The 26,976-nt window shown below is 44.4% G+C and overlaps 1 protein-coding gene across 2 annotated transcripts; it reads left to right on the top strand.

Annotated features, from left to right (window-relative positions):
* The first annotated feature begins 14,556 nt into the window (after positions 1-14,556).
* On the top strand, positions 14,557-26,727 carry LOC138769027 (zinc finger protein 574-like). Of its 2 annotated transcripts, XM_069947186.1 has the most exons (4): positions 14,557-14,575; positions 19,374-19,411; positions 21,694-21,752; positions 23,547-26,727. In XM_069947186.1, exon 4 carries the CDS (start codon positions 23,582-23,584, stop codon positions 26,150-26,152), a length of 2,571 nt encoding a protein of 856 aa, XP_069803287.1. In that variant the 5' UTR covers positions 14,557-14,575; positions 19,374-19,411; positions 21,694-21,752; positions 23,547-23,581; the 3' UTR covers positions 26,153-26,727. The 2 variants fall into 2 exon arrangements, with proteins under 2 accessions (XP_069803287.1, XP_069803288.1); XM_069947187.1 differs by lacking the exons at positions 14,557-14,575; positions 19,374-19,411 and adding an exon at positions 19,436-19,567.
* The last annotated feature ends 249 nt before the right edge of the window (positions 26,728-26,976 follow it).

The following is a 26,976-nucleotide window of genomic DNA, read 5'->3' as shown; positions in this document are numbered from 1 at the left end:
TTTCTATTACATGGTCTTTATCATGTGAAACGTCAATATGAATGTAGGCATGACTTTTTTGTGTGTTCCCCCCCCCCCATAGAAGTCAATGAGGGAAAAATGCTGACACAGGCCTTGCTGCATTTCGAAATAAAACCCATGCCAAATAAAGTCCTATGGGTATTGTATTCCACCTATCCCTTCTAACAGCTGGCTGCTGCGTTTCTGACCCAAAAAACTCCATGTACCATTTTTGGTGTTGGTTAGTGCCATTTTTTTCTGAAAAACACCAAGTCTGAGTCCACTCTGAATGTAACCAATTTTCTCTAGACAATCCCTTTAATTGTCTCTGGAGGGCCAAAGTGTGAAAGATGGCAATAGTATGTCATGGACGACGGTGGTCACATTACCTGAGAATTTTTCATATGTTAAAAATTTGCTGGTATTATTTAGTTTACATGCCGCTTTATCACAGGTACTATAGATAGGAACCCATACTGTGACCCAGAATGTAAGGCCAAAGGGTCTTTACACTTCTACGATACAGCTTAGTAGGAAGCCGCATAAGGGTATCAAGTGAATTTTCCTACCTATAATATTTTTTCCCCCCCTTAGGGTATCCACCATCACAAGCACTACAAGTGACCATAGCATTGCAGTCCCTTTAGTATAAGGGTAGATAAAGGAAGAGGAGCAGTTTGTATAAGGCTATGTTCCCACTTGGATTTCTGTGCCGTTCTTTAAACATAAGACAACATATTATGGCTCAATGGAAAATGTCCCTTAGCACCCATGCAGATTAAAGGGGTTATCCAGCGCTACAAAAACATGGCCACTTTTCCTCCTCTCTTGTCTCCAGATTGGGTGGGGTTTGAAACTCAGTTCCATTGAAGTAAATGGAGCTTAATTGCAAACCACACCTGAACTGGAGACAAGAATGGGGGAAAAGTGGACATGTTTTTGTAACACTGGATAACCCCTTTAACTTTACATCCATAATTGTTAAAGATGTACAACCACCCCGTTTTTGCCTGTTCGCCTACAAATGGTGCCTGATAAAACTCAATTCAATCCATATTACATGAGTGTAACATGACCAGCTAACTTCTACAAACATACTTTTATTATTTCCTGCACCGCATGCCATGCCCGCAGGGTGGTCTCTTCCTCCAGCTGGCAGGCAATCGCCCGTGATCACAGTGCAGGACCTGCAGCATCACTGAGGGGCCATCTGTATCTTTATCTAAGCTCCTTTGTCTTCACTTGCCCCAAAACAGTCAGCGGAGATTGGACGCCGATGTACTGTGCGTGTCCGGCCCAGTGACCGTCCTGATGCCTAGTTAACAGTAATTGGCATGCAGCACTGGAAAAAAATAAAAGTATGTTTTTGGGGGTTAGCTGGTAGTGTCAAATTCATGAAATATATGCTAAGACAGACTGAATTGAGCTTTATTAGGCACCATTTGTAGGTAAACACCAAAAAATGTTATGATTGGTTTCTTTTAAAGTGAATCTATCAGCTGTAATTCCACATTCCAAACTGCTGACACTGTTAGATAGCTGTTAGGGCAAGGAGGCACTTGGTACCTTTCATATATCTGTCTGTGCTTCCAGGACATGGAAAAATGCTTTTATTCTTAGTGCAAATTGTCACAGAGGTGTTTCCAAACTCCTGAAGTACTTAGGACTGCAATACCTTCTCTCTCTCCTTGACCCTATTTGGGACTCCTGTTGACTTCCAGTTGACTGTCAATCAAGCAGGGATAGAAATAGGAGGGGGAGTGAAGAGGCATTTCAGCTTACAGCAGATCTAGACCTTGGAAAAGCCTCTGACACTTTGCACTGCAGAATAGTACATTTTTTCTACATTCTGGAAGCACATACAGATAGATGAAAGGTACCATGTTTCTCCTAACAGCTATCTAACGGTGTCAGCAGTTTGGAAAATTAATTACAGCTGACAGATTCACTTTAAATTCAGGGACTATTTTTTTTGGCTGATGATATGCCAAAGTATGTTTTTGTTTGTTTGTTTTTCATGTATTTAGGTACATAAATGTCCTAAAAAAGTTTAATTTACAAAGAGCATTCTTTTTTCTGCTGTAGCCAAAAAAAACTGTCGAATATTGACCATAAGGCTATGTTCACACAATGTATAAACAACGACCCCTTATTTGGCACTCAAAACAACGGCTGTTGTATTGCGTGTGAAACAACGGTGAAAATTGCAGTGAAATTAGTGCACAACGGCCGGAAATAATTGACATGCTTATTATTTTGCCGGATGTATCAAAGAATAGCCGTTGTTTAAAGCAAATGTACCACTAGTGCATTGCTTTTTTGTACAGACCGGCGCCGGCCGGGCATTAAGCACTGGAGGCGGGCCCACCGGCCTCCAGTGTGACAATCTCTCCTCTGTTACGCGGCTCCATTAGAATCAATGGAGCCGCGTCACAGAGGGGAGATCGGCACACTGGGTCCGGCTGGTGCTCGGTAATAGACCCGCGCCATGCACGGGAATCGGGCGGCAGTTCTAAAAAGGGACTGTGGCACAGGCATCCTCGTGCCGCTCTGTTCATGTGAAAACCAAAACTAGTAGTACATTTGCTTTAATACATTGTGTGACCAGCCGTTGTATGCATTGACTTTAACACAACCCATTTGACTATAAAAAAAACGGCCTTTGTTTTAATTGGAAACAACGGCCATCCTTGTCATAAAATGCACGTTGTGGGAACATTTGCTTTAAAGGGCCAAAAACTGTCTAAACAAAATATGAACGTTTTAGATGTTTTTAGTCGGAGAAACAGCCATTTGTGTGAACATCGCCTTAGGCACTGACAGTGTCAGACGCTTCTAGCAGCAGATTTAAGTGAGGATTTTTGTGGAGAGATATAAAAAATAGAAATCCTGTCCATCGCAGATGTTTTTTTTTTCCATTGAAGTAAACAATGAAATCCTGTAACAAGTCTACAGAATAGGAGTGACAGGAGGAGCATGCTGAGGATTCTACATCCCGCCCTGCTGACTCTGTTCAATGAATATGTCTTAGCCGCAATGTCTGAACTATTTCAAGTTCTTTATAATTCTTTTGATAATTTTTTTTTTTAACTTATACATTTCTTTTTCTTCTATGTACAAATTCGCCCTTAGTTCAGGCTGCCCAGACTTAGTATTGTACTATATGTGAGTCATGACCAAAAACATCCCAGCAGAGGGAGCCCTTTTCTTTAGAAATGTTTTTTTTTTTCTTTCCACACAAGAACACAGAATCAAAAGACCTTTAAGCGTAAGATATAACATTTAGTCTTTATGGGGGTAAATAAGCGCGTCAAAAGTAAACATGAGCGGCGGGGGTAGCTGCTTGTTTAGTCTGCTCTTATGGGGAGGGGGCTGTTTTTGACAGTAGAATCAATTGTTGTCTTAGCTGTGGGATACAATGGAGAGCCTACAGAGACAAAGGCAGCCATCTCCCTTTTTATTTAGTAGGCCACAATGTACGGTATATAAAAGCTTGCACCACTAGCAGTATGAGGGATAAAGGCCAGTGTAAGCGCAGGAACACAGTACAGCAGGTCACATAGCCTAGAACTGGGGGCCATACACTGCCATGATACCTTTAAAGAAAGTGACCCCCACTAACGTGATAATTCCTCTATTGCATGAAGGCCGTTTGCTCTCGTTGGGCCGTAAACAGACCAAGAGCTTAATGGACAAATGGATTTTTGTTATCCTGGCGGAGTTTCAAAGCAGCTGATACTTGCAGCAAGAGCTCCTTTCATATACTGTGATCAGAGGCGCACGTTACGCGGTAAAGATCAGTGCCTATTAAAGAAACAACACATAACAAGGTCCATTCTCTTTGGAGAGAATTGTCTCTGTGTTATATCCCCTTAGCACATTACCCTCAAAGGAAACTTACAAGCAAATAAATTTTGAGCTTTATGACAAAGTAGGAGACGGGGCGCACGGCTGCCACAGATCCAGCCAGGGCCATACATCCAAAAATCAATATCAACCTGTTATTGTTGTGTATAATACCATAATAAGCAAACATACATCCAAGGGGTTCACATACTTTTTGAATGGTGGGAGACACAATCCATAGATCCTCCTAATTAATTGGCTTTATAGGAAACCATATTGTTAGGTAGTCACAATGATCCATGGCATGTGTGTTACTTGGTTGTGTTGGACTTGGGGTCGATCATCTGCTCATAATACCCATATGTGAAGAGACGGCCATTTTCTGTATATTGCCCTTACCAAATTATTATGTCTTGTGGAAGAGTTTATTACTCCGTAAATATTTCTCCAGTTGGGGGGGGGGGGGGGGCACATATTTCATATAAGCAGCTGTCTGGTGTGTTACTATCGTTTTACTTGTGTGGAGTATGACCACTGCCTATAAGACCTATCTGCTTGTAGAAGGACCGAGAAGTCGTCTGTTCTTATCCTTCCAGCTGCACCAAACTATACAGACACCAATAGAAAAGACCAAAGCTCACTCTCTTTATGGAGTGTACATAGAAAATAGTACAATAAACCAAAGCTCATGTTACTGCAGGGCATAGAGTTAGACACGACTCAAAAAACCCAAAGAAAAAGAATTGAAAAATGTGATCATCTCCATATCATCTGCCTTACATAGACCCATAGGGGGAGATTTATCAAACTGGTGTCAGGTAGAATTGTCTTAGTTGCCCCTAGCAACCAATCAGATTTCACTTTTTGTTCATGACGGATTCTTTGGAAAATGAAAGGTGGAATCTGATTGGTTGCTAAAGGCAACTGGGCCAGTTCTACTTTACACCAGTTTGATTCATCTCCCCCATAGTTTTACATGTGTGGATTGTACGCTGTGTTACTTAGAACCCGGCGGAGAAATGCTTTACGCTGTTAAGGCCTTGTTCACACTTGGCAATAGCAGTGATGGAGAAGCACAGAGAAAAACCTCATATACGTGTGCCAGTTTGATTGGATTAGATGCTTAATTTTTATTTCTTCATATAAATTACAGGGGTATTCCCATTTCAATAAGTTAGGGTGAATTAACTGCGAATTAACATTATATTGTTCGACTTTAAACAATAATCGTTTTGTGTAAATGCAGGCAATGATCAAACGACCAACGAGAAATCGTTCATCGTTGGTCAATCCTTCGCTTTAATTCCGCATTTGTTCACTAATCGTAGTTTAATTCTATATCGTTCCTTCTTTCGCTGGGATCAGGTGGAGTTAACGATCGTAGTAACTAACGACTATTGTTCCATGTAATATGGTGAACGATTGTGGGTTAACGGTGAACAGTCTTGTTTGTAATCATTTATCGGTAAAATTCACTTGGTCTAATAAGACCCTTACAGGCAAATCAGTGGGGGTCCGACTGCTCTGATCCCTAGAACAGCAACATAATTGCCCTGAGATGAATAGTGTGGTCTGTGCCTATCTGTTGTCTATGGGGCCACTTAATGTTTTTTAAGTGCAGAACTTGGAAAGATCTGGCGGCCCCATGTTCTCATTTTTGGGATTGTTGGGGGGTCTCAACTATTGGACCTCCACTCATCTGCTTGTTATCCACAGGATAGGGGATTAGTGCTCAGCAAGCACTACAATGCCTATTACTTGGGTCAAACATTTTTCAATGCTTGAGCGCTTGTAATGAACCACATTGAAATCAACAGGATTGTTATCCAGTGCTACAAAACATGGCCACTTTCTTTCAGAGACAGCCCCACTCTTGTCTCCAGTTCAGGTGCGGTTTGCAATTAAGCTCCATTCACTTCAATAGAACTGAGCAGCAAAACCCCGCCCAAGCTGGAGACAAGAGTGGGGCTGTCTCTGGAAGAAAGTGGCCATGTTTTTGTAGCACTGGATAACCCCTTTAACCAGGTGCACCTGCTCAGCAGAGAGGAGCGTGTCTACTCAACCTATTGTATTTTTTTGTGTATTGTGTCCCTTGAAGGGATGTTTAAACCCACCTTTACCACGAGATGCCTGCCTGGTTTAGCATGCTCTCCCAACACTCTAGGAGATACATCACTGAGATGGGAATACCCCTTTAAGAACAATCTTGACACAATGCTTATCCTAAAAACAACAGGTACAAACTGTACTTTAAAATGCAGCAAGATGCAATGTGTGAACAGGGCCTAATGGGTGGGGAACTCCTTTGCTATATTGCAGCATTATGGTCTGTGAGACTCGCCAGAAATAGACTGACTTTTTATGTGACTAGAACACGACAATGACTTATCCAGGGAGCCATTTTGGGATGGCCACACAATTCATGTTGACTCTGGCAACTTCTGTGAAACTCAGTATTGTTTGACTGTTTGAATGTGACTGGAGACCAATCCATTGATTGTCCTGTAATCCTGGCTAGAAGCCCTGTTAAATTTTACATGATTTTTTTATGAATGTAGGCACAGTATCACAGCTGTAGTCAATGTGCTTTAATATCTGATTGTATACATGTTAGCAGCTATGAAGTTAGCCAACATTAAACATAGTGATTTTAACCGGGTGACAACCTGTCGATTATTAGATATGCAATACATGTATCGGGGGCCCCTCTTATTGGATCCAAGAACAATGCCATAGTGACACATTGGGTCCCAGTTTTTGAATGGTTAATCACTGTGGTATACTGTGTGTGGCAGCAAACCCCTGTATACTAATAGTGTCTCCTATCCTCTGGCTATATGTTATGTTCTAGGTTGACAATGAGTACAGCTAACCAGACTGTGTACACTGTGACACCTGTGTAACGTACGTGGTCCTATACCACATTATTCTGTGTCAGCTTGTCATCTACATTATACCATACTGCGGTTTTACCATGGTAGTGTCATGTTTTTGTTTAACCTTGGTCCATTTTTGTGATATGTCCAGTCACTGTCAGAGAGGAACAAACCTTGAGTACACTCGGGTTCGTCCAAACCCAAACTCTCTTATTACCGGTGGCTGAAGAAGTGTGATGCAGCCCTAGGGAGTCCTGGAGTCCATGTTTTCCAGGCAGCATTAGGGCTGCAGGCAACTTCTTCAGACACTGCTAATCAAATGCTAAGAGTTCTCGAGGTTCCCTCATCTCTAGCCATTGGGTATGGGTAGAGTATTCAATAAGGTGAATGATGTCGCTACCTACATTCTCAAAGTAACCAAAACGTATATTGCCAATGACTGAAAGGTCAGCTTTTGACTTCTTAGCTGGTTCCACTGAAAAAAGATTGAGAAAAAAGGTGCCCATACACATAAGAACAGAGTTGATCGAACCCAATATATTTGGCAGAGCTGGTTGACTATCTTATGGTCATTTGAGTGTGCCAACTCTTCCTTGACATAGGATGTTGGGGAAAAGCAGGAACAGGCATATCAAATTTTACCAATTCTTCTGTTTTCAAGGGAGATGAGGCTTTCCCAGATAAGCCGGCAACCTGTCTAAAAGGGATACAAACGTATGGCATAGCGCATTGACAACAACAGGCCCATTAAAATGAATGTAATGAATGTAGTCAACTAGTATAAACATATGGCTTCTGGAAATAAAGCAATCAACTATGTTTGGCCCAATAGACCCATTGTTAACACATCACATTATACATAGGCACTAGAGATGAGCGAACTTCGAGCATGCTTGAGTCGATCCGAACCCGAACTTTCGGCATTTGACTAGCGGTGGCTGCTGATCTTGGATAAAGCCATAAGGCTATGTGGAAACATGGATATAGTCATTGGCTGTATCCATGTTTTCCAGACAACCTTAGAGCTTTATCCAACTTCAGCAGCCCCAGCTAATCAAATACTGAACGATCGGACCCAGTTCGCTCATCTCTAATAGGCATCCCTTCTTGACAGGTTGCCAATGCCACCCAGAGCATATGGGGAAAAACAAGATCTGAATATTGCCTTAGGTGTATGGCCACAAAATAAGTATTATTGTTCGATGCCTTATGTTTTTCTCTATATAAGGGTGAATTCAAATTGGTCGTATACATGTTCTTTGTTAAAGATTAGCGCAACTCGAGTTAGAACGTTGGTATTTCAATACCGGTGGCTAAAGAAATTGGATGCAGCGCTCTGGAGTTTGGGTACACATGGATACAGCCAAATGCTGTATGTTTTTCCGGACTCCCCAGGGTTGCATCCAATTTCTTCAGCCACTGGTATTCAAATGCCGAATGATCGGGCTTCAGCAGGCTCAAGTTGTGCTCATCTAACACAGCCCAATGGATGACAGCAAGATTTTCTTTCCCAAATGTTTTTCTGTTTCTTTAGACCCAAGAAAAAAGCCTTGGTTCCTCTGGTTTCCGATAGGCTGCTCTAACCACATAAGAATCCACCAGTAATGTAAACTGCACACGATAGATTTGATTTCATGTCCAGGAGCTTTTGGTTATACCATTGTACATGCCCAACATGAATATTTGTATGTAACTGTACCCCTTAGTGTCTGCCATGGGAAACAGGCAGTGACAAACTAAACAAGGGTTGCACACTAACCTTTGGTTACGGTGCAATCATGGGATGACTGTGTTGTGACTTCCTATGTTCCAGTGTGGTTATAATTTTGTAGTGATCTCAAGGGCATCCATAACTATAAGTAGGCACCAGAACTGTTTTTTAAATGTTGACATCCTAAAAACTTGATTTTTACAATTTTTTTTTTTTTTTTTAATAAAACAAAAACTTTTGCAGAAACACTTAGGCCCTATCTACACTGTGGTGTCCCTTCGCATCGCAGCCTCTACTGTTGAGTTGGACCAATACCTGTCTATTGCAGTAGAGGACAGTTTTCCCTGTTGCATCAAGGTGCCAATCACTTAATGTAAATGTGGATCTACAACCGAATCAACCATTAAAAGAGGAAACAGAAGTGATGATTATAGATACAGAAATAGCTCCTCTGTAAGGGATCGGGAAAGGACAGAATGACTTACTGCAGGGGGTGGGGGGGTTGGATGCATTGTTTAGCAAGACTTGGATTGTGACGTGCAAATGTACCCAATGTGGATGCCAAATTAACTCTTTTTTCTCTGCTATTGAGGCCTGCAGCACATTGCACTGTTCAGCCTTGGTAGCAGAGACAAGGTTAATGGTGCTGTCTGACCTCTGTCTGTTTTTCTATTCACTATTTCTCTTGGCGAATTGTTGCATTGTTTTGTTTTGTTTTACATTTTAAGGGGGAAAAAATTGTAAAACCTTTAGATTTTTTTCCCTTCTGTTTAATGGGGGAGGGCTATTGGCATTTGTTTTTGTTATGTTTTCCTTTGTATTAATTTGAGAGCTGCGTGACATCTTGGTCCTGGTCATCACACTTAATGCAGCACCTGATCCTCAGTAAATGTTCTAGCCCCTAAAGAAAGCAATGTGTATTGTATATTCTGTGGTATTTGTCGTTGTTCTGTTATAAGTTAGGCCTCTCTGGGTCTACATTTGAAAAAAAAAAAAGCTATTAAACATATCTTAAATCAACGGGAGGTCAGCCTGTAGCCGCAAGTTGTTTCTTGACTCGACTCTTTTACTTGTATTTGTCAAATAGGAAACAAAGCAACTGGAGAAAAAAAATGAAAATTTGGTGTCTGTTATAATAGAAAGCCACGTTTTCCATAGAAGAAAAGTTTTCTCCATCATTGCATCTTAAACTGGCCTTAAAGGGTAACTGCAAACCTAAAAGGGTTATCCAACACTACAAAAACATGGCCACTTTCTTCCAGAGAAAGCAATTAAGCTGTATTCACTTCAATGGAACAGGTACAAAACCCGACCCAAACTAGAGACAAGAGTGGTGCTATCCCTAGAAGAAAGTGGCCATGGATGACCCCTTTGGATGTGTCTTTCCATGCCCGGTACACAGGTACACTTAAATGTTTAAAAAAGTTTTAAATAAAATAATCAACAATAGATTTACAAACAGAAAAGTTAAAAGTATGTTTTTATTAGATTGTTAAAATCCAGGGAACTTAGCCAATAGAGATGAACGAACCTCTACCATGCTGGGGTTTGTTCGATCACGAACGTGCAACATTTGATTAGTAGTGGTGGATGCAGCCCAAAGGAGTCCTGGAAAACCTGGATACAGCCTATGACCTATGGCTGTATCCATGCTTTCCAGGAAGCCTAAGGGTCTATTCATACGTCGGTATATTTTTCACTCCATAAATTTGAGTCCGTTATCTTTTATTAGCAATCCACCAATTTCCATCTGTATTGAATCCATATTTCATCCGTACTTTTTGATCCGCAAAAATGAAAAAGTGTGGTTAATAATAACCTAGTCACTAATTGCGGATTGCATCGACAAAAATATGGATCCCATGGGGTTCTATTGGTGTGTCTGTGGAGGAATTTCAGTCTGCACTAGGGCCTGTACTTTTTTTTTTTGCGGCACAGATCACAGCCATGTACACAACTACGGATGTGTGAATGGGGCCATTGAAATAAATTGATCCTATTTTTTGTCCGTAAATGCGGACCTGTCAATAGGACCTTAGGGCTGCATCTAACTTCTTCAGCCACCTGCAATCGAATGCCGCCTGAGCATGCTCAGATCAAATAGTGAACAAGAAAATGTAAATTTAATCTTTAAGAAGAAAATAAGTAAATTTAATGCCTAAGTACGGTTTAAAAATATAACAACAACCTATACTCAGCCCCGAAGAGGACATGACTCCCCTGGATATAACTCTGAAGCTTCTTTATTTGAATCTTTGTTGTTCTGTTCCTCTTCCTAGAGATGTATGAATAAATTGACGCCTGAATGTTACCAATGAGGCATGTCACGACATAGTGTAACACTGCTCTATCTGCAACTATACTGTCAGACTGTGTAGGAACATCACATGGAGAATGGTAAAACCCAAAATATTCTGAATTGCCAGGAACAGCACAATGCAACTGTAATGGGAAGGAGGTGTGGACCTGAAGAGCCACTGAACTACTTTGGCTTTGGGAGATGCCTGGAAGAATCTAAGTAACCTCTAAGTTTTTATCATTTATTCCAATCCAGGATGGAAAAGCTGGATTTCTGCTACTAGAGGGCACTAGATCACGCCACCAGCATGGACGCAGTTGGATAGAGGCTGGCCCTGCAGACCAGATGGTGCAAGTGCAAGGCAGAGGAACAGGCATTGAGGAAGAGGCAGGTGGCACAGGAACTGGATCAGAAACAGGAGAAACAGTGCCGTACGGAAGGGATCAGGCAGAGACGGAAAACAGAAAATGGAATAATTACTGAATACCTTCACTAATGGACCCTTGGGACCACAACAATGCTCCGGCAAGGCAAAGAAGGTGACATCCTTTAAATGTCCCCAAACCAGGACAGCCCCACAAGCTACGATGTAAGTCCTGGAGTTATGACGACAGTGTAGCTCATGGTGATACACCGTTTACGTAACTCTCACTGTCAAGTCAAAGAGAGCAGCTCTAAAAGACTCAAAAAATATACTTATCTAACTCTGTTCCCAGGACATGTTCTGGGGGGACTCTGAAGCCTGCTGAAAGACTAAAGGCTGGTTTAGGACCCGAGCCTATGAGATTCTGGGAGCATGCTAAGGACGTCAACTGCCCAGCTCAATTGGTTTAATAGTGATGCCTGTGTCAGGTCACTGACTACCTCGGCATGGTCCTGGAGTCTAGTCGGCCAAAGGCCTAAAACAACGGCCTATGCTAGTACATGGCAGGGCAGGAAGCCAATGGATTTCTGCTCTGCTATAACTTTTTAACTGTATCAATGTCCTGGGAATGCAGATAGAGCTAAAAGTGCTGCCTGGTTACCCTGTGAGGGCTGGAGTCCATTCAATGGCTGCTATGGCAGTAGTTATGTTTTAGAGACTTGTTGGCCTGTCTTCTAGAGAACAAAAAGATTTGGCATGTTGATATCCATGCCAAATTATTCTTGGCTGACTACTTGGAGTGTGACCCTCCCCCAATGGCATACGTTGTTGGACAGCCAGAAGGTCACCATATGCATCAGACCCCAATGGAAAAGTGTAATGGCTAGCTTTATAGACAAGTAATGGTCATTAAACCTTGGCAAGGTGTAGTTTTTATCGGTTACTATGACATAACGCTAAGCAAAAACTTACAAAGTTTACGATTGTTAAAAACTGCCTGGGGCAAAATATTAATAACAAATAAGCACCTTGGCATATTATCTACAGCCAGAAGGAATATATACATGTATTCAAAAGCCAGCATTAATAAATGTATGGACTGCAGCACAATGTGCTGGGATGTATGAAGAAATATGGTCAATTAAAGAGGATGGGGCAAATTTGCATGGCTCATGCTTAGACGGAATGGAGATACAGAATCAGTCAGTCATTAAGGACAGGGATTATCCAGGCATGATGGGAATTGTAGTTTTGCAGCAGCCTGGAGGACTGAAGGCTCCCTATCCCTGATTTATGGTGTGTTTACACAGACAGATTTATCTGACAGATTTTAGAAGCCAAAGCCAGTAATGGATTTGAAAAAATGAGAAATCTCAGTCTTTCCTTTATGATCTGTTCTCTGTTTATAGTCTGTATCTGGCTTTGGCTTAAAAAATCTGTGTGTGTAAACGCACCATTAGGCAGAGATTGACTACAGATAACCACCTACTCTGTCTGGCAATTGTTAGACACCTACTTACAACTGTTATGGTATACAGGACAGGAGCCTGGTTGGTTGGCTAGATTAGATGGCTTTAACACATCTTGGGGCAACACTGATTCTCTTTCACACATCCATTAATTCTGTCTGCAGAAGTGGACCTGTTAATTTCTATGGCCCCATACACATATCTGTATGTATAACAGATGTGTGTACAGGAAGGGATCTATGCCACATAACTTTGCAGCCTGGATCCCCTATAGTGAATAATGGGGTCTGCACTGTTGTGGACGACTCTGGGTGCACATCCGTAAAGCTGTCCATAGTTGCGTACTGCGCTACGGATGTGTGTATGTGGCGGGAAATGCTCCATGGGAAAATAGTATGCAAAATGCAAAGCCATTAAAGGGGAACTATCAGCAGGTTAGACAAATCTAACCAGCTGATTTCTCCCTATTTTACATGGGGCACCGATGAGGCGCTATTCCCATGCTGTTTGCAGTGTAATCCTTGGTCTGGAGCACCAATAGGAGCACTGCCCCACTCCATTGATTATCATTAGAAGGAGTGGGGCAGTGCTCCTATTAGTGCTCCGGGTCGAGCATTACACTGCTAATAGCACAGGAACGGCGCCGAGGAGGAAGGTAAGAGACATACCTCCCTCCTTGGTGCCCCAAGCACTATAGGGGGCTATAAGCAGGAAGATTTGTCTAACCTCTTAATATTTCCCCTTTAAAAATGATTAGGAAAAGAAGAGAGATTAGGCGAGTTGGCCTGAAAGTGTATACAGTTCCTTAGCTCTAATCTACCGTAACCAGTAACTGATGAATCGGACGCTATTGACGATCTATAATGGCCAAACCCGGCGTAACTTCACGCAGTAAAGAGATTAAAAAGTGAACAGATGCAAATAAACCCAGAGTGCAGCATCCATCAGCCGCATATTAACAAGTGCATAGTTGGCCATTACTAAACATAACACGAGCATCGCCAGAAACAAACGTTTAACGACAAATCTTTGAAAACTGGGACAGCTGGCAACTATAAGAATATCAATGGCATCAATTATTGCTGTGTTTATGGCCTGCGGCTAAACGGCTCAGAGAATAAATATTGTAGGATCGCTGCTCTGCACCTTAAATGAAATGCAACATAGTAAACGCTCAATTCTTCTTATCGGAATTCAGGCATATTTATATTCATTATTGTCGCCGCGGTTATTTATGGTATGCTTTCCTCTGAATCGCTGTTTACTTCCACAAATGGCAGCCATCAACGATTGTCGAGACTAGGAGGGAAATGAAACGTAACCATTAAAGAGGTACTCTGGAAAAAAAAATGTTTTTAAATCAACTGGTGTCAGACAGTTATACAGATTTGTAAATTACTTCTATGTTAAAAAATCGCGAGTCTTCTAGTCTTCAGCTGCTGTATGTCCTGCAGGAAGTGGTGTATGCTCACCAGTATGGCACAGTGCTCTCTGCTGCCACCTCTGTCCATGTCAGGAACTGTCCAGAGCAGTAGCAAATCCCCTTACCGTGTTTCCCCGAAAATATGATAGTACCTTATATTTTTTTTTATCTAAAAAAAAAAGGCACATGGTGTAAAGTGAAACTGGCTCAGTTGCCCCAAGCAACCAATCAGATTCCGCCTTTCATTTTCAAAAGAGTCTGTGAGAAATGAAAGGTGGAATCTGATTGGTTGCTAGGGGCAACTGAGCCAGTTTCACTTTACACCATGTTTTTCAGGGGATGTCTTATTTCTCTCCCCACAGCCAGGGGGGGGAGATATATAAGACATCCTCCCACCAGGACCTCCCCTAAATATCAACAGAGCATCAGCAGTGGGACGTGCTGCTGGAATGTGACGGCGGGACCTGCGGCCTGGATGTGACCTCTGACGTAACGGCAGAACCTGTGGCCTGGACGGAACCTCTGACGTGACAGCAGGACCTGCAGCCTGGAAGCGGTATGCCTGCGGCAGTTGAGGGTGTCAGAGGGTAGCAGCGTCGGCAGGTGGCTGTGGGGGTCCTATTTTTGGGGGATTCCTTATTTACGGGGGAGGGTGTGTGTGTCTTATTTCAAACTAAGCTGCAAATGCTCCACCATGACTTACTTTTGGAGGATGTCTTATTTTCGGGGAAACACGGTAGAAATTCTCTCCTGCTCTGGACAGTTCCTGAGATGGACAGAAGTAGCAGCAGAGAGCACTGTGTCAGACTGGAAAGAATACGCCACTTCCTGCAGGACATACAGCAGCTGATAAGTACAGGTAGACTAGCTTTTTTTTAAGACTTGATTTACCAATCTGCATTCCAATTTACCAATTCTGACACATGTTGAATAAAAAAAAAACATTTTTTTTCCTCCAGAGTACCCCTTTAGGGGTATAATTTTTTTTTTTTTTGCAACCAGTATTGTACTGCTTCAATAAAAAATAGTTCTGGTTTACAATCTACTACCATGCTGTATATACAGCACCTATGTAGATCTGTGTGTCTCTATGGTTTTGGCTGATCCTGCAGTTCTGTATTAGTAACTTGAGAGAAAGTAGTTCTTTTTACACAATAACATTGGAGGCGACTACAGATGAGCGCAACGCAAGCATACTCAAGTTTGTTCATTCGGCATTTGAATACTGGTGGCTGAAGAAGTTGGATGCATCCCTAAGGCTGCCTGGAGAACATGGATACAGACATAGGCAGCATCCTTGTATTCCCATTGGAATAGGAAATTACTTGGAGTATGGGGTCAGTTTTGTGTCTGGGGACATCACTTTTGCTGTCCGATGTGTGGCTAAAATGCAGAGAAACCCTGCATTATGGATGCACATTTTTAGAAGAGCATCAATTTAGGTCCTCATAGATGTCACAGTTATTAGGGACCATGGCATGCAGGTGGTATACAGAGAGAAGAGTCTCCCTCTGGGATACAAGCATACAGTGTGGCTGGTTAACATGGCAGTCAAAGGCCTAAGGGCCCTATTTAATGGAGCGATAATCTGCCAAATCAGGCCGATTCGGCAGATTGTCACTCCTCCTGGCACTGGCACCAACAGACTTCACAGCTCCTACAAACAGGCACAAATTGGTTTCACTGTTCATATATATGGAGCCTTAATGAACTGGTATAGAGAAACAGAAGAACCGCACTCACTATTGACTGATATGGTTGTTTATTCATGCAACACACAACACTGATTGTCAAACGACGAGAGACATGGATTGCAAAGGGGCTCCTCTAGTCAGTGGTCCCACTAGGCTGGAAGAAGTGCACCTGCCGTTGCCTGTGGAGCGCCCCTACAATCAACGTCTCCCAGTGTCTGATAACCGGTGTTGTATATTGCACGAATGAAGGAACGTATCAGTCTAGGGTGAGTGTCATTCATTTGTTTCGCTATACCTGTAATAAAGAGAACAATGGGCTGATGACAGCAATAATTGGTTTCAATCAACAAGTCACAAGTCATACTGAATCTTTTCCTACAATGATATATACATATATATATATATATATCACACGAAAATCCAAAGCACTCCAGCATAAGGTGAAAAAAGGTGGTGGTTTATTACAAAAATGTGCAAAAACACAGGATGCAACGTTTCAGTTCTCTTACAGAACCATTTTCTCAGTTATGCTCAGCCAATCGCGGCTGAGTAGCTGATGACGCGGCAGAGGGCGGCCGGCACTAGGGACGGTCGGAGCGGTTCGGCCGTCCGTCCAAAGATGACGTCATGGCACAAGATGGTGGACGGGGGTCGGCTAGAGGCAGGTATGTATAGAGCACTACACTTCCGGGTCTGGTGTGGGTTGGGGAAAACACAGGGAAGGGGGCGATTCACTAACTTAACATACATTACAAAATTGTATAACTTTGTAATGTGTGTTATTTAGTGAATAATTGTTTAGCGCCGCACTACCCCTTTAACATCTACAGCACAGAACAGCACTATATACTGTACAGGACATTACAGAACAGCACTATACTGTACATTTTGTTATAGAGTAGCACTATATACTGTACATTACATTATAGAGTAGCACTATATACTGTACATTACATTATAGAGTAGCACTATATACTGTACATTACGTTATAGAGTAGCACTATATACTGTACATTACATTATAGAGTATCACTACATACTGTACAGTACATTACAGAGCAGCACTATATACTGTACATTACATTATAGAGTAGCACTATATACTGTACATTACATTATAGAGTAGCACTACATAATGTACAGCAGTGATTTTCAAACAGTGTGCCGCGACACATGGTCGGGTGTGCCGCGGGGGAAAGTTCCCCAAACTATGGTGCCCCTGTGAAACAGGAGAAAACAATGGGGGAGAGAAACCTGGGGATGGGGGAGAAGCAGGGGGGAGAGAAGCACAGGAGAGAAGCACAAGAGAGAAGCTACTCCAGCAGTCTTATATAGTACTGTACTGTATGTGAAGCCTCACCAGTGCTAAACTCACCAGGTACAACCCACCATCTGCGCTTACAAAAACACGTTCAGATGCCGAAAACTTCAAGACTGGGTGCACAATAAGTGTTCGAGAACCAAAGCAGACTTTCCTTGAAAATACAGTTTGAGTTCCATGCAGTTTAACAACCGAGGTACCACTGTGTATATATACAATTTTTTTTTTGTTTCATTCCCCCAGGAATTAATAAAAGTAATAAGTTAATCAAAATGTGGCGTTGAAAAATACAAGTCCTCCTATGGCTGCAAGGATAAAAAACTAAATGAAGACATTTCCTGTCATAAAGGCCATTGGATTAAATGGGATTCTGTGGTTACTATATGCTGAACCAGTAAAACAAATGGCCCATGCTATATACCTGTAACAAATATTGTGTGGAGGAGGGAGAATATGTACAGAAATTTCGAGGCTATGTTCACAATGTGGCATTATTTATAATCTAATAATGTGCTATACCTGATCGGCGTGCAGTCACTCCTGCCACCAGATGTTGGGGTAACTATGGATATGACCACTCAGCATTGGTCCTGTTCACGAACCCTATTCTGATTCAATAGGGCTTGTGCACGGAATTGACCCAACATGGTCGTATCCATAGTTACCTGCACTCCTGGTAAAAACGACTGCACACCGATAGGGGGAGTAATCCTAATGACAGGTACCCTTTAAATTAAAAAAATTTAAAACCCAGTGCTGGCAGGGGAACATAAAGCAGCTATACTTACCCATCTAGGTGCCCCTGCAGCGCTGCCTTACCGCTCACTGAACTTTGCTGGCCTACTGCAGCTCCTCCGATGTCATGACCCAGCAGCGGAATGCCTGCTCGGCTAGTGACTGGCCGGGTTGTGACGACACATGAAGCCAGGCAAACTGAGAGCTGGCTGGGGTCTGTGAGTGGTAAGGCAGCATTGCAGCAGCTCCGGGATGGGTAAGTATAGCTGTATTATTATGTTCCCCACCCACCCTGCTAGCATTGGGTGTTTCATTTTCGGTGGAGTTCTCCTTTAAGCATGCTGGTGCTTCACGGCCTCTGATCACCATTCACAACCCCACCTCCTCCCATGGCTTAATCTTGTGGTGCTGTTTGGTCATCAAAGCAGCCAGGAGCCTTGTGAATATTTTTTTCCTATTTCCATGAAAAATTTGAATAAACTCAAATACGCAAAAATGAGATGAAGAAAAAAAAAAGTGTCACAATTGTTATCATTTCTCATCCCACAAAATGTGGATTAAAAGTCCAATTTACCCCAAACTGATACCAATAAAACCTTCATAAAGACCTAGAACAGGTCTGTAGATGAAAAAAAAAATAAAAAAAAGAAAGGTTAGAGGGGTCACAATATGGCGATGCAAATAAGGTTGTATATACATGTTAAAAAACAAATACATAAACATGTATAATATAAAATATAGAAAAGGATGGCACTATCAAAACAGCATGACACGCAGCACTCAGCACGCCACAGCTCCCTTGTAATAGTGTTCTGCAAGTCCAGTACACAGGCAACAGTCTCTTGGAAATCACTTGGTAATAGGAATGACTTGAGGCACTCACCAGCTTGAACTTCAGCCAACATTTAACGTATTCGCGTCTTTTAACTTTCTATGTACAATAGACGTTGGCGGAAGTTCAAGCTGGTGAGTGCCGCAAGCTTTTTTTTTTTTTTTTTTTGTTAACTCCTAAAAGTAGTAACAAAAAAAATAACTAGATGAATAAAAGGTAAAATAAAAGGCGCTAAAAAAGTACAAAAAAGGCTTCATAAAAAATAAAAATCTTACAGCTCTTTAAGGCCTGGTTAAAGCAGTGATGGCTGTCCAGGCATGATGGGAGTTGTAGTTTTGCAACAGCGGAGGGCCCGTGGTTGCCCATCATTGAGTTAAACCAGGAATGGGGAACCTTGGCCTTACAGCTGTTGCAAAACTACAATTCCCATCATGCCTGGACAGCCTTTGGCTGTCCAGGCATGATGGGAATTGTAGTTTTGCAACAGCTGAGGGGTGAAAGTTTCTTCATCCCTTGAAGCATGAAAAGGAACTAATATTCATGTTACACACTCACATTGTATATGACAGAACAGGGCTGTAGTACAAGACTGATGAAATCTTCACACAGGAAACGCTAAAATAAGGCATAAAGTAAACTAATAGGAAGTTTAGTTTTTGCCCATAACCAAGATGGCGATAGCAGAGCACGTCCGTGCGTCACTTCTGTTTTAACCTCCTCTTCATAACGGTGTTCAACAACCAGCGTTCTGATTGGTCGTCAGTAGACTCCTTGTAACCAATCCGATTTTTTTTTGTTAGCAGGTGCTGAGAACGGCGCGGTGAGGGCTGACGGTGTATAGGTAAGAGAGAGGGGGGGCACAGAGGCCGCTGGTCACAGGGGAAGTGGGGTCCAACAACCGCGCTGTGCCTCGCCGAACCGGCGCTCCGGGCTCGGTGTTTTGGCACCGCTGAGCTCACGTGAAATCGAGTGTTAATAATTTAAAGATACAGTACCAGTAATTACCCGCCTGTAAAGTCCCGGGGTGACATGTCAGCCTTCATGGTGACGGGGGAGGGGCAGGGGATACGAGTGAAACTTTAGCTCTGTGGTTGAACTACATGTCCCAGCATGCATTCATGCATGTGACTGGTCCTGGATGAACTGTGGGCTGCAGCATGTCCTGTCTGTCATGTGTGGGGCTCAGCCTGTGAAAGTCATGTGCTGTGTTATAAACCCTTTAAGTCCTGGATGGGGAACCCTGTGGCCCTCCAGCTGTTGCTGAACTACAATTCCCATCATGCCTAAACAGGATGTTAACTTTAAAGCTACTTGTGTTGTGTTAATAAATATATATAATATACATAACAAATGTGTTATACTTACCTCTCCACACTCCTCCAGTGTCCCCTGCTGTCAGTAGCCACTGTTACTTCTGAGACAAGCTCCTCTCCGGAGTGACAGATCGCTCAGCCAATCACTGGCTGTGTTGCTGTCCTGTGATTGGCTGAGTGGGCTGTCACTCCTGAGACGAGCTCCTCTTCAGACAGCAGAGGGAGAGGTAAGTATAATCAATTTATGTTTTATTATATAACAGCAACATGCTTTAAAGGGTTACTCTGGGCCAGCTGTATAATCCGCATCTGGCTGGGGAGGGGGTGGAAATCGAAGGCTACGGTCACTTACCTCCCCAGTTCCAGCACCGGCTCCCGGATCGCGCCGCCACGTTCTCCCGTCCCGCGGCCGCTTCCTGGCCGTAGTGGAGTACCTCCTCGGACGCTGAATGGCCGAGCTGCCTTGAGACATTACATAACAAGCGACAGCTCAGTCCAGGAAGCGGCTGCTGGGGACGGGAGAACAGGGCGGCGCGATCCGGGACTCGGCGCTGGACCCGAGGAGGTAAGTCATCGGAGCCTTCTTTTTCCACCCCCTCCCCGGCCAGATACGGATTATACAGCTGGCCCGGAGTAACCCTTTAAATGTGCTAACGCTGGACAAACCCTTTAATCCTTCAGGTGCTATATTTTCCCTTAAAGGGAACCAATCACTATTATAATGCGTATAAAGTTAACAGTTCCTAATAGAGCCGCTAAAGCGTTCTTACCCTACTTGGTGTGCCGTCCTCCTTAGGGGGTTTATCTAGGAGAGCTGTGTTTTATTCCGGGGTGCGCTGGAGGAGCCGTGACTAGTCATCTAAGCGGTGTCCGGGCCGCGACTAGTCATGGCTCTCTGTCTCTCAGCGTGCTCTACAGGAATAATTGACAGGCAGAGAGGCCTGTTAGAAGCCTCTTTGCCTGTCAGTCATGCTTGCAGAGCTCGCTGACAAGCAGAGAGGTGGCAGCAGAGAGCAATGTGTCACACCACTACCTGCACGACATACAGCAGCTGATAAGCACTGGAAGGCTTGATGTTACTATCTGGCACCAATTGATTTGAATTTTCTTTCTTTTCTTTTGCCTGAGTGCCCCTTTTGTACCTTGCAAAAAGAACAAAACTTTTTGACTTGTCCTAGGAAAAAATGTTTTATTGGTCGGTGACAGATCACGAGAATGAGCAGGAAGAGAAGCGCTCCCTGCTCTGTATCTGTGTGAGTGGGGCAGTCCAATAGACTTCTATTATTAGACCGTCATGTCAGGTGACATTGTCTGGAGATTTCCCAGTTTATTCCAGTGATCGATTAGCACTAGAGATGAGCGAATCTGGTTTGAGTCGATCCGAACCCGAACGTTCGGCATTTGATTAGCGGTGGCTGCTGACCTTGGATAAAGCTCTAAGGTTGTCTGGAAAACGGATACAGCCAATGACTATATCCATGTTTTCCACATAGCCTTACGGCTTTATCCAACTTCAGCAGCCACCGCTAGTCAAATGCTGAAAGTTCGGGTTCGGATGGACTTAAGCATGCTCGAGTTAGCATGTGAACACTCTGACCAGTCAAAATGTTTGATATATTGTGGAATTACCCTATTGTGGTCCTGAGATGTTCTTTGGGCACACGGCAGGTCGAACCACCACTAACCATGTCCTAATGGTATAACATTATCTCTTATAAGAATATCCCCCTTTATATGTAGCACAGAATGTGTGAGGCTGATAGCAGTAAATGACACATTCATCTCTTACACTGAACTCTCCATTTTTCAGGCATCTCCTATGTATCCAGCAGAAGCAGAGCTCCACGTGTTTGTGCAGTATTATATCAGGTGAGATGTTCTTGGGGGTCACAGGCCGATCTTGTACATTACTTGTGCCACAATCTGAGCAGAGCAGAAAACTTTCAGGCACAGAGGGCAGCTGAGTACTTCTGCCCGTTGTTATAGCCATTGGCGGGGGGCACAGCCCACAGGCCCCTACAGTTCAGAACTTCTAACATGTAACTGTGTTATGTCAGAAGTTTAAAAAAAAGTAATTGTTATGCTTAAAAGGATAAATCCAGGGTTGGACATTTTTTTGAAAACAGACGGGGAGGAGGTGGCTGAACATAACAACATGCACCTACCTCCCTGGCTCCAGTGCTGGGGTCCGCTGCCCTTCACTCTGTAGCGGGGTCCCGCCTCAGCACTCCCCACTCAGACCTAAAAGTGTCCGGGGGACCGGAAACTGGAGCTTAAACGGGTTATCCAGCGCTACAAAAACATGGCCACTTTTCCCCCTACTGTTGTCTCCAGTTCAGGTGCGGTTCAGTTCAGTTCAGGTGGGGAAGGTAAGTGCATGTTCTTATGTTCAGCCACCTCTTCCTAGGCAGCGCCGATCGCACGCCCCCCCGCAGCACCGATCGCACCCGCCCCCCCGCAGCATCGATCGCACCCCCCCCCCCCCCCCCCCGCACCGATCGCACGCCCCCCGCAGCACCGATCGCTTGCACGCCCCCCACCCTTGCAGCCCCAGCCGCTCGATCGCCCCCCCGGCGATCGGTGCTGCGGGGGGGCGTGCAAGCGATCGGTGCTGCGGGGGGGGGGCGTGCAAGCGATCGGTGCTGTGGGGGGGCGTGCAAGCGATGTGCTGCGGGGGGGGGGCGTGCGGTTGGTGCTGCGGGGGGGCGTTCGGGCGGCCGGGGGGGGGGGGCGATCGGGCGGCCAGGGGGGGGGGGCGATCGGGCGGCCGGGGCTGCGGGCGGCTGGCTGGAGCATATTCTTCACCTGGTCCCCGCTCCGGCTTGCTGAAGACATCGGGAATCGCCGGAGCCGGGATCAGGTGAAGTATCAGCTCCGGTGGCCGGGGGGTTAATGGGGTGGGCTGCAGACAAACTCGCAGCAGGGATGTACATCCCTGCTGCGTGTTTGTCTGTCATTAAGAGTATAGGGCCGGGATCTGCAGCGAGTCTCGCTGCAAATACACAGCGAGGGGACTTGCTGCAGACCCGCCAAGTGGGTTTGTAGCCTAAATGTATCCCTTAAAGCCTCATTTTTAATCCCAGTCTTCTGACTGCTACTCCCACTCCATATAAACGCTCAGCTGATTCAAGTTCACGTGTATACTGTCTTATATGCCTACATATGCATTTTATTAGTGTAAGAGGAAAGTGATGACTAAAGAGCTGATACCAGTTATTGTACTAGGTGTGTACCTACAATTCCTTTCACCCCCTGACAGAGAGTAGGCCGAGATGCTGTGGGACTGTTCCCATACCCATTAGGTAGGAATGATTTTAGCAGCTTTAGCCAAGGAGTTGTAACCTGCAGGAAGCTGTTCTCCATATCAGCCAAACCTATACATATCTGTCTTTTCTACTGCACTGCTTCTGCTTGCTAGTTTTCGGGTTGTGCCAGTTCCAATTCATTCTGATATTACTGTTCAGCATGAGACTGCAGAGATCAAAGTGAGTAATTTAGCTGGCCTAATTTGCATTTGCATTTGCATATTTCTGTAGCGGCACCGACATGTCACGTTATAGTTCCTTTTAGACGGCTTAGTAATATTTAACTCTGAAACATTGCTCTCAGCTTCTCGGTGGCTGCAGCGGATCTCTGACTCCGTCTTCTGTTTCTTCCTGACAGGTCATTAAAGAGATTGGGAGCGCAGAGATGCTGAAATGACAGAATCAGAAGAGACAGTCTTGTACATCGAGCACCGCTATGTGTGCTCAGAATGTGGGGAGGAATTTCCCAACTTGGGAGACGCTGTCCTGCACCAGCAAAGCCACACGGCAGCCACTGGTGAGCCCCAATACCAGGTCCTTGGGATTGATTCTCAGGAAAACCAATATCAGTGCTTGGAATGTGGGCAACTGCTGATGACGCCTGGCGACCTGCTCACCCACCAGGAGCTGCACCTCAGGTTACTGAACACGTCCAAACCTGAGAGCCCTAAAACCAAGCGAGTGTCCCGTAGCGAGATTCACTATGAGTGCCCAGAATGCAAAGCCTTGTTCTCCAGCCAGGACGTGTGGATGGCCCACAGGTACACTCACATGGAAACTCAGGATGCAGCACCATCCAAGGTTGTGCTGCAAACAGAAGACCATGTCTTGGAGGATACTCTGCAGCTCATGTGCAACCAGTCAGCTCCTGGTGAGGTCCATCTTGTGACAGGGCAGCAACATTTTCATGTACCCACCCAATCTTCGACGTCAGTGTCTCACACACAGGTGCTGGTGGACTTGGAGCATTCTTATAAAAAGAGTGAGGATGTGGGGGAGGAATGCGCTGTAGAAGTTTTGTTTTATAAGTGTTCAGAGTGCACACAACTCTTCCAAACACCCGGCGAGTTTCTGGATCATCAAGCTACGCATTTTCAGGGGCAAAAAGGTGGTCCACAGCCAGAGGCATCTCAACCCTCTGCAAGTGAACCAGATGGTGACAAAGTGCAGAAAGAGGCCCCCACCACTGAGAACTGTGAACAGATGAGCGGTGATGCCTCTTCTCCTCCTCCTCCTCCTCCTCCTTCTTCTGAAAAAGAGCAAGGGGCAGCGGATACTCCTTTGTCCTGTTCTCTATGCGGATTGGCTTTTGAGGACAGCAGCGACCTTGAAGTTCATCAGCTTACACATCAGACTGGTCCCTTTAATTGTCCATTATGCAGCAAAGTATTTCCTACGACCCCAGAATTGAACGAACACCTTAGATCACATCAGGGAGAGTCCCATTACCTTTGTATGGATTGTGGACTTGGTTTCGCCAGTGAGGCCGTCCTATTAAATCACCGCAGAACCCACCTCACGGACCCACTGTACTCCTGTGAATGCGGACTGACTTTTGTTAATATGACAAAATTTCTGTATCACAGACGTCAACATAGCAACAAACCTCGTGAGCCTGCAGCGGCAGAGGAGAAGAAAATAAAAAACTACTCCTTCCCGAGTCCTGCAGGTGGGTTTGTTTGCTCTTGCGGTAAAGAGTTCCCTACGCTTCCTCAGTTGTTACGCCATCAACATTTTGTGCATTCGCTTGAAAGGAGGCACAAGTGTCCGACTTGCGGTAAGCCTTTCAAGAAGCGCTCACACTTACGGAACCACATGCTGACGCACACAGGGGAGAGGCCCTACTCTTGCACGGAGTGCAGTAAATCCTTCAACTCCCAAGCCAATCTGCTGCGGCATAAGCTTACCCACACAGGTGAAAAACCACACAAGTGCCAGGTTTGCGGTAAAGCATTCAGCCAGTCCTCGACGCTCCAGACACATCTTTTCGTTCACAGTAAGGCATATCCTTACAAGTGCTCAGAGTGTGGGGTCAATTTCCATCGACCCTACCGTCTTCTCATGCATCAATATCATCATACAGGAGAGTATCCTTATAAGTGTCAAGAGTGCGGCCTTTCCTTCTTGCTCAAAAGGCTGCTTGAAGTGCATCAACTTGGGCATAAAGGGGACTCTCCTTCTAGGTGTGCTGACTGTGGTACGAACTATCCCAGTGCCCAGAGATTAAAAGATCATCGTTGCAATCGAGCAGGTGGCGGAACTGGAGAGAAGCTGGAGTGCCCTGTATGTGGCAAGAAGGTCAGTTCTGACGCACGACTAAATGCCCATATTTCAACTCAGCATGCGGGCACCAAACCCGGCCATAGTTGTCCAGGAAGATCTAAACAACCGACATCTCCACAGAGCAGGCAGAAATTAGGCACCAAGAAGTTGGAGTGTCTCGACTGCCACAAAACCTTTAGTACTGAAACTTCCTTACAGGTTCACCGCAGGATCCATACCGGTGAGCGTCCATACCCTTGCCCTGTCTGTGGCAAAGCCTTCCGACAATCTACGCACCTGAAAGACCACATGCGTCTACACACGGGGGAGAAGCCCTTTAAGTGTGATGTGTGTGGTAAAGCCTTTACTATCGCTGTTCGTCTCTCCGAGCATAAACGCATCCACACTGGTGAGCGGCCCCACACCTGCCCAGACTGTGGCCGGGCTTACCGCTCCTTTTCGAACTTATGGAAACATCGTAAGCTGCATCGTGAGCAAGCTGTCCCACCAGTGGCCCGCGAGTCCCACTCCAACGACCTCTCCAGCACTGTAGCTATACTAGAGACTGTAGAAACCATTCCCATCATTGAGACTGTAGAAATCTTTCCCGAGGGCAGTACAATAAGCGTCCAAGACATTCAGTTTGAGACTTTGCAGGTGGAGAATATTCATTTAGGGAACATTCAGATTGGAACCTTATGAGACACTGAAGTAAAGGGCAGCATGTTCTCAGTTAGCGCTAAGGCCAGGTTTTCAGTTCGTAGGCTTTGGGTATGTTCTTCGTAATACGCTAAAGCCGCAGGGACAAGTTGTTGCTGTCAGACGTCCGCTTTACTTATGTCCTTCCTGTATGACATGCCGCTAATTCAGATTTTAATTAAACCCTCTAGTTATTAACCCTTACCGGTGACAGGCGCTCAGCGTCTCTCTAGTTTTGTTTCTGCACGCTCCACTTACCTCATATTTGGGCTCTGTAGCTCTTGGCAAGGGGAAAAAAAAGTGTTGTCCAGGTCTGGTTAAAGTCCTTGCACTTTCCCAGATTTTTGCAGCAACTGGTATAAGATTCCCACTCTGCATTAGATGTAACCACTATATACAGCAACTTTACAAAAACTTCCCCATCCTTGTACCAGTGACATACTGGACCAGACTGACAGATAGTTTTGCTTTATGTCTAGGACATTGTGAGTTCCGCTGACTTTGTTCATGTCTGCATTGTTCATTACATTTATCTATTCCGTAAAAAAAAAAAAGAATTAAAGCTTTGACACAAGACGGATCCCAGCAGCAGCCAGAAGACTGCTGTAACTAAGGTGGAGTTGGTTGTTTTTTTTACTGTAATCAAATAAAATAATGATTCATGCTGTGCTCAAATACCAATGTGAACACAGCCTGTTAGGCCTCAGATACAGAACACAGTGACCAGAAACTTCCGTGGACTGTATACTGTACCTGCTGCTTTTCCTGTCCTGTCTCTCTGTAAATCCTTGTATTCCCTATGAGATAACAAGTCTTTTCTTACAGAT

This window comes from Dendropsophus ebraccatus, chromosome 12 (genome assembly GCF_027789765.1).
Source record: "Dendropsophus ebraccatus isolate aDenEbr1 chromosome 12, aDenEbr1.pat, whole genome shotgun sequence".
NCBI classification, from domain to species: Eukaryota; Metazoa; Chordata; class Amphibia; order Anura; family Hylidae; genus Dendropsophus; species Dendropsophus ebraccatus.
The sequence above is the reverse complement of the archived record's forward strand: the minus strand, read 5'-3'. Positions and strand labels throughout refer to the sequence as shown.

Excerpts from the sequence above, each read along its gene's own strand:
- LOC138769027 (XM_069947186.1), top strand. The coding sequence starts at position 23,582 with ATGACAGAATCAGAAGAGACAGTCTTGTACATCGAGCACCGCTATGTG.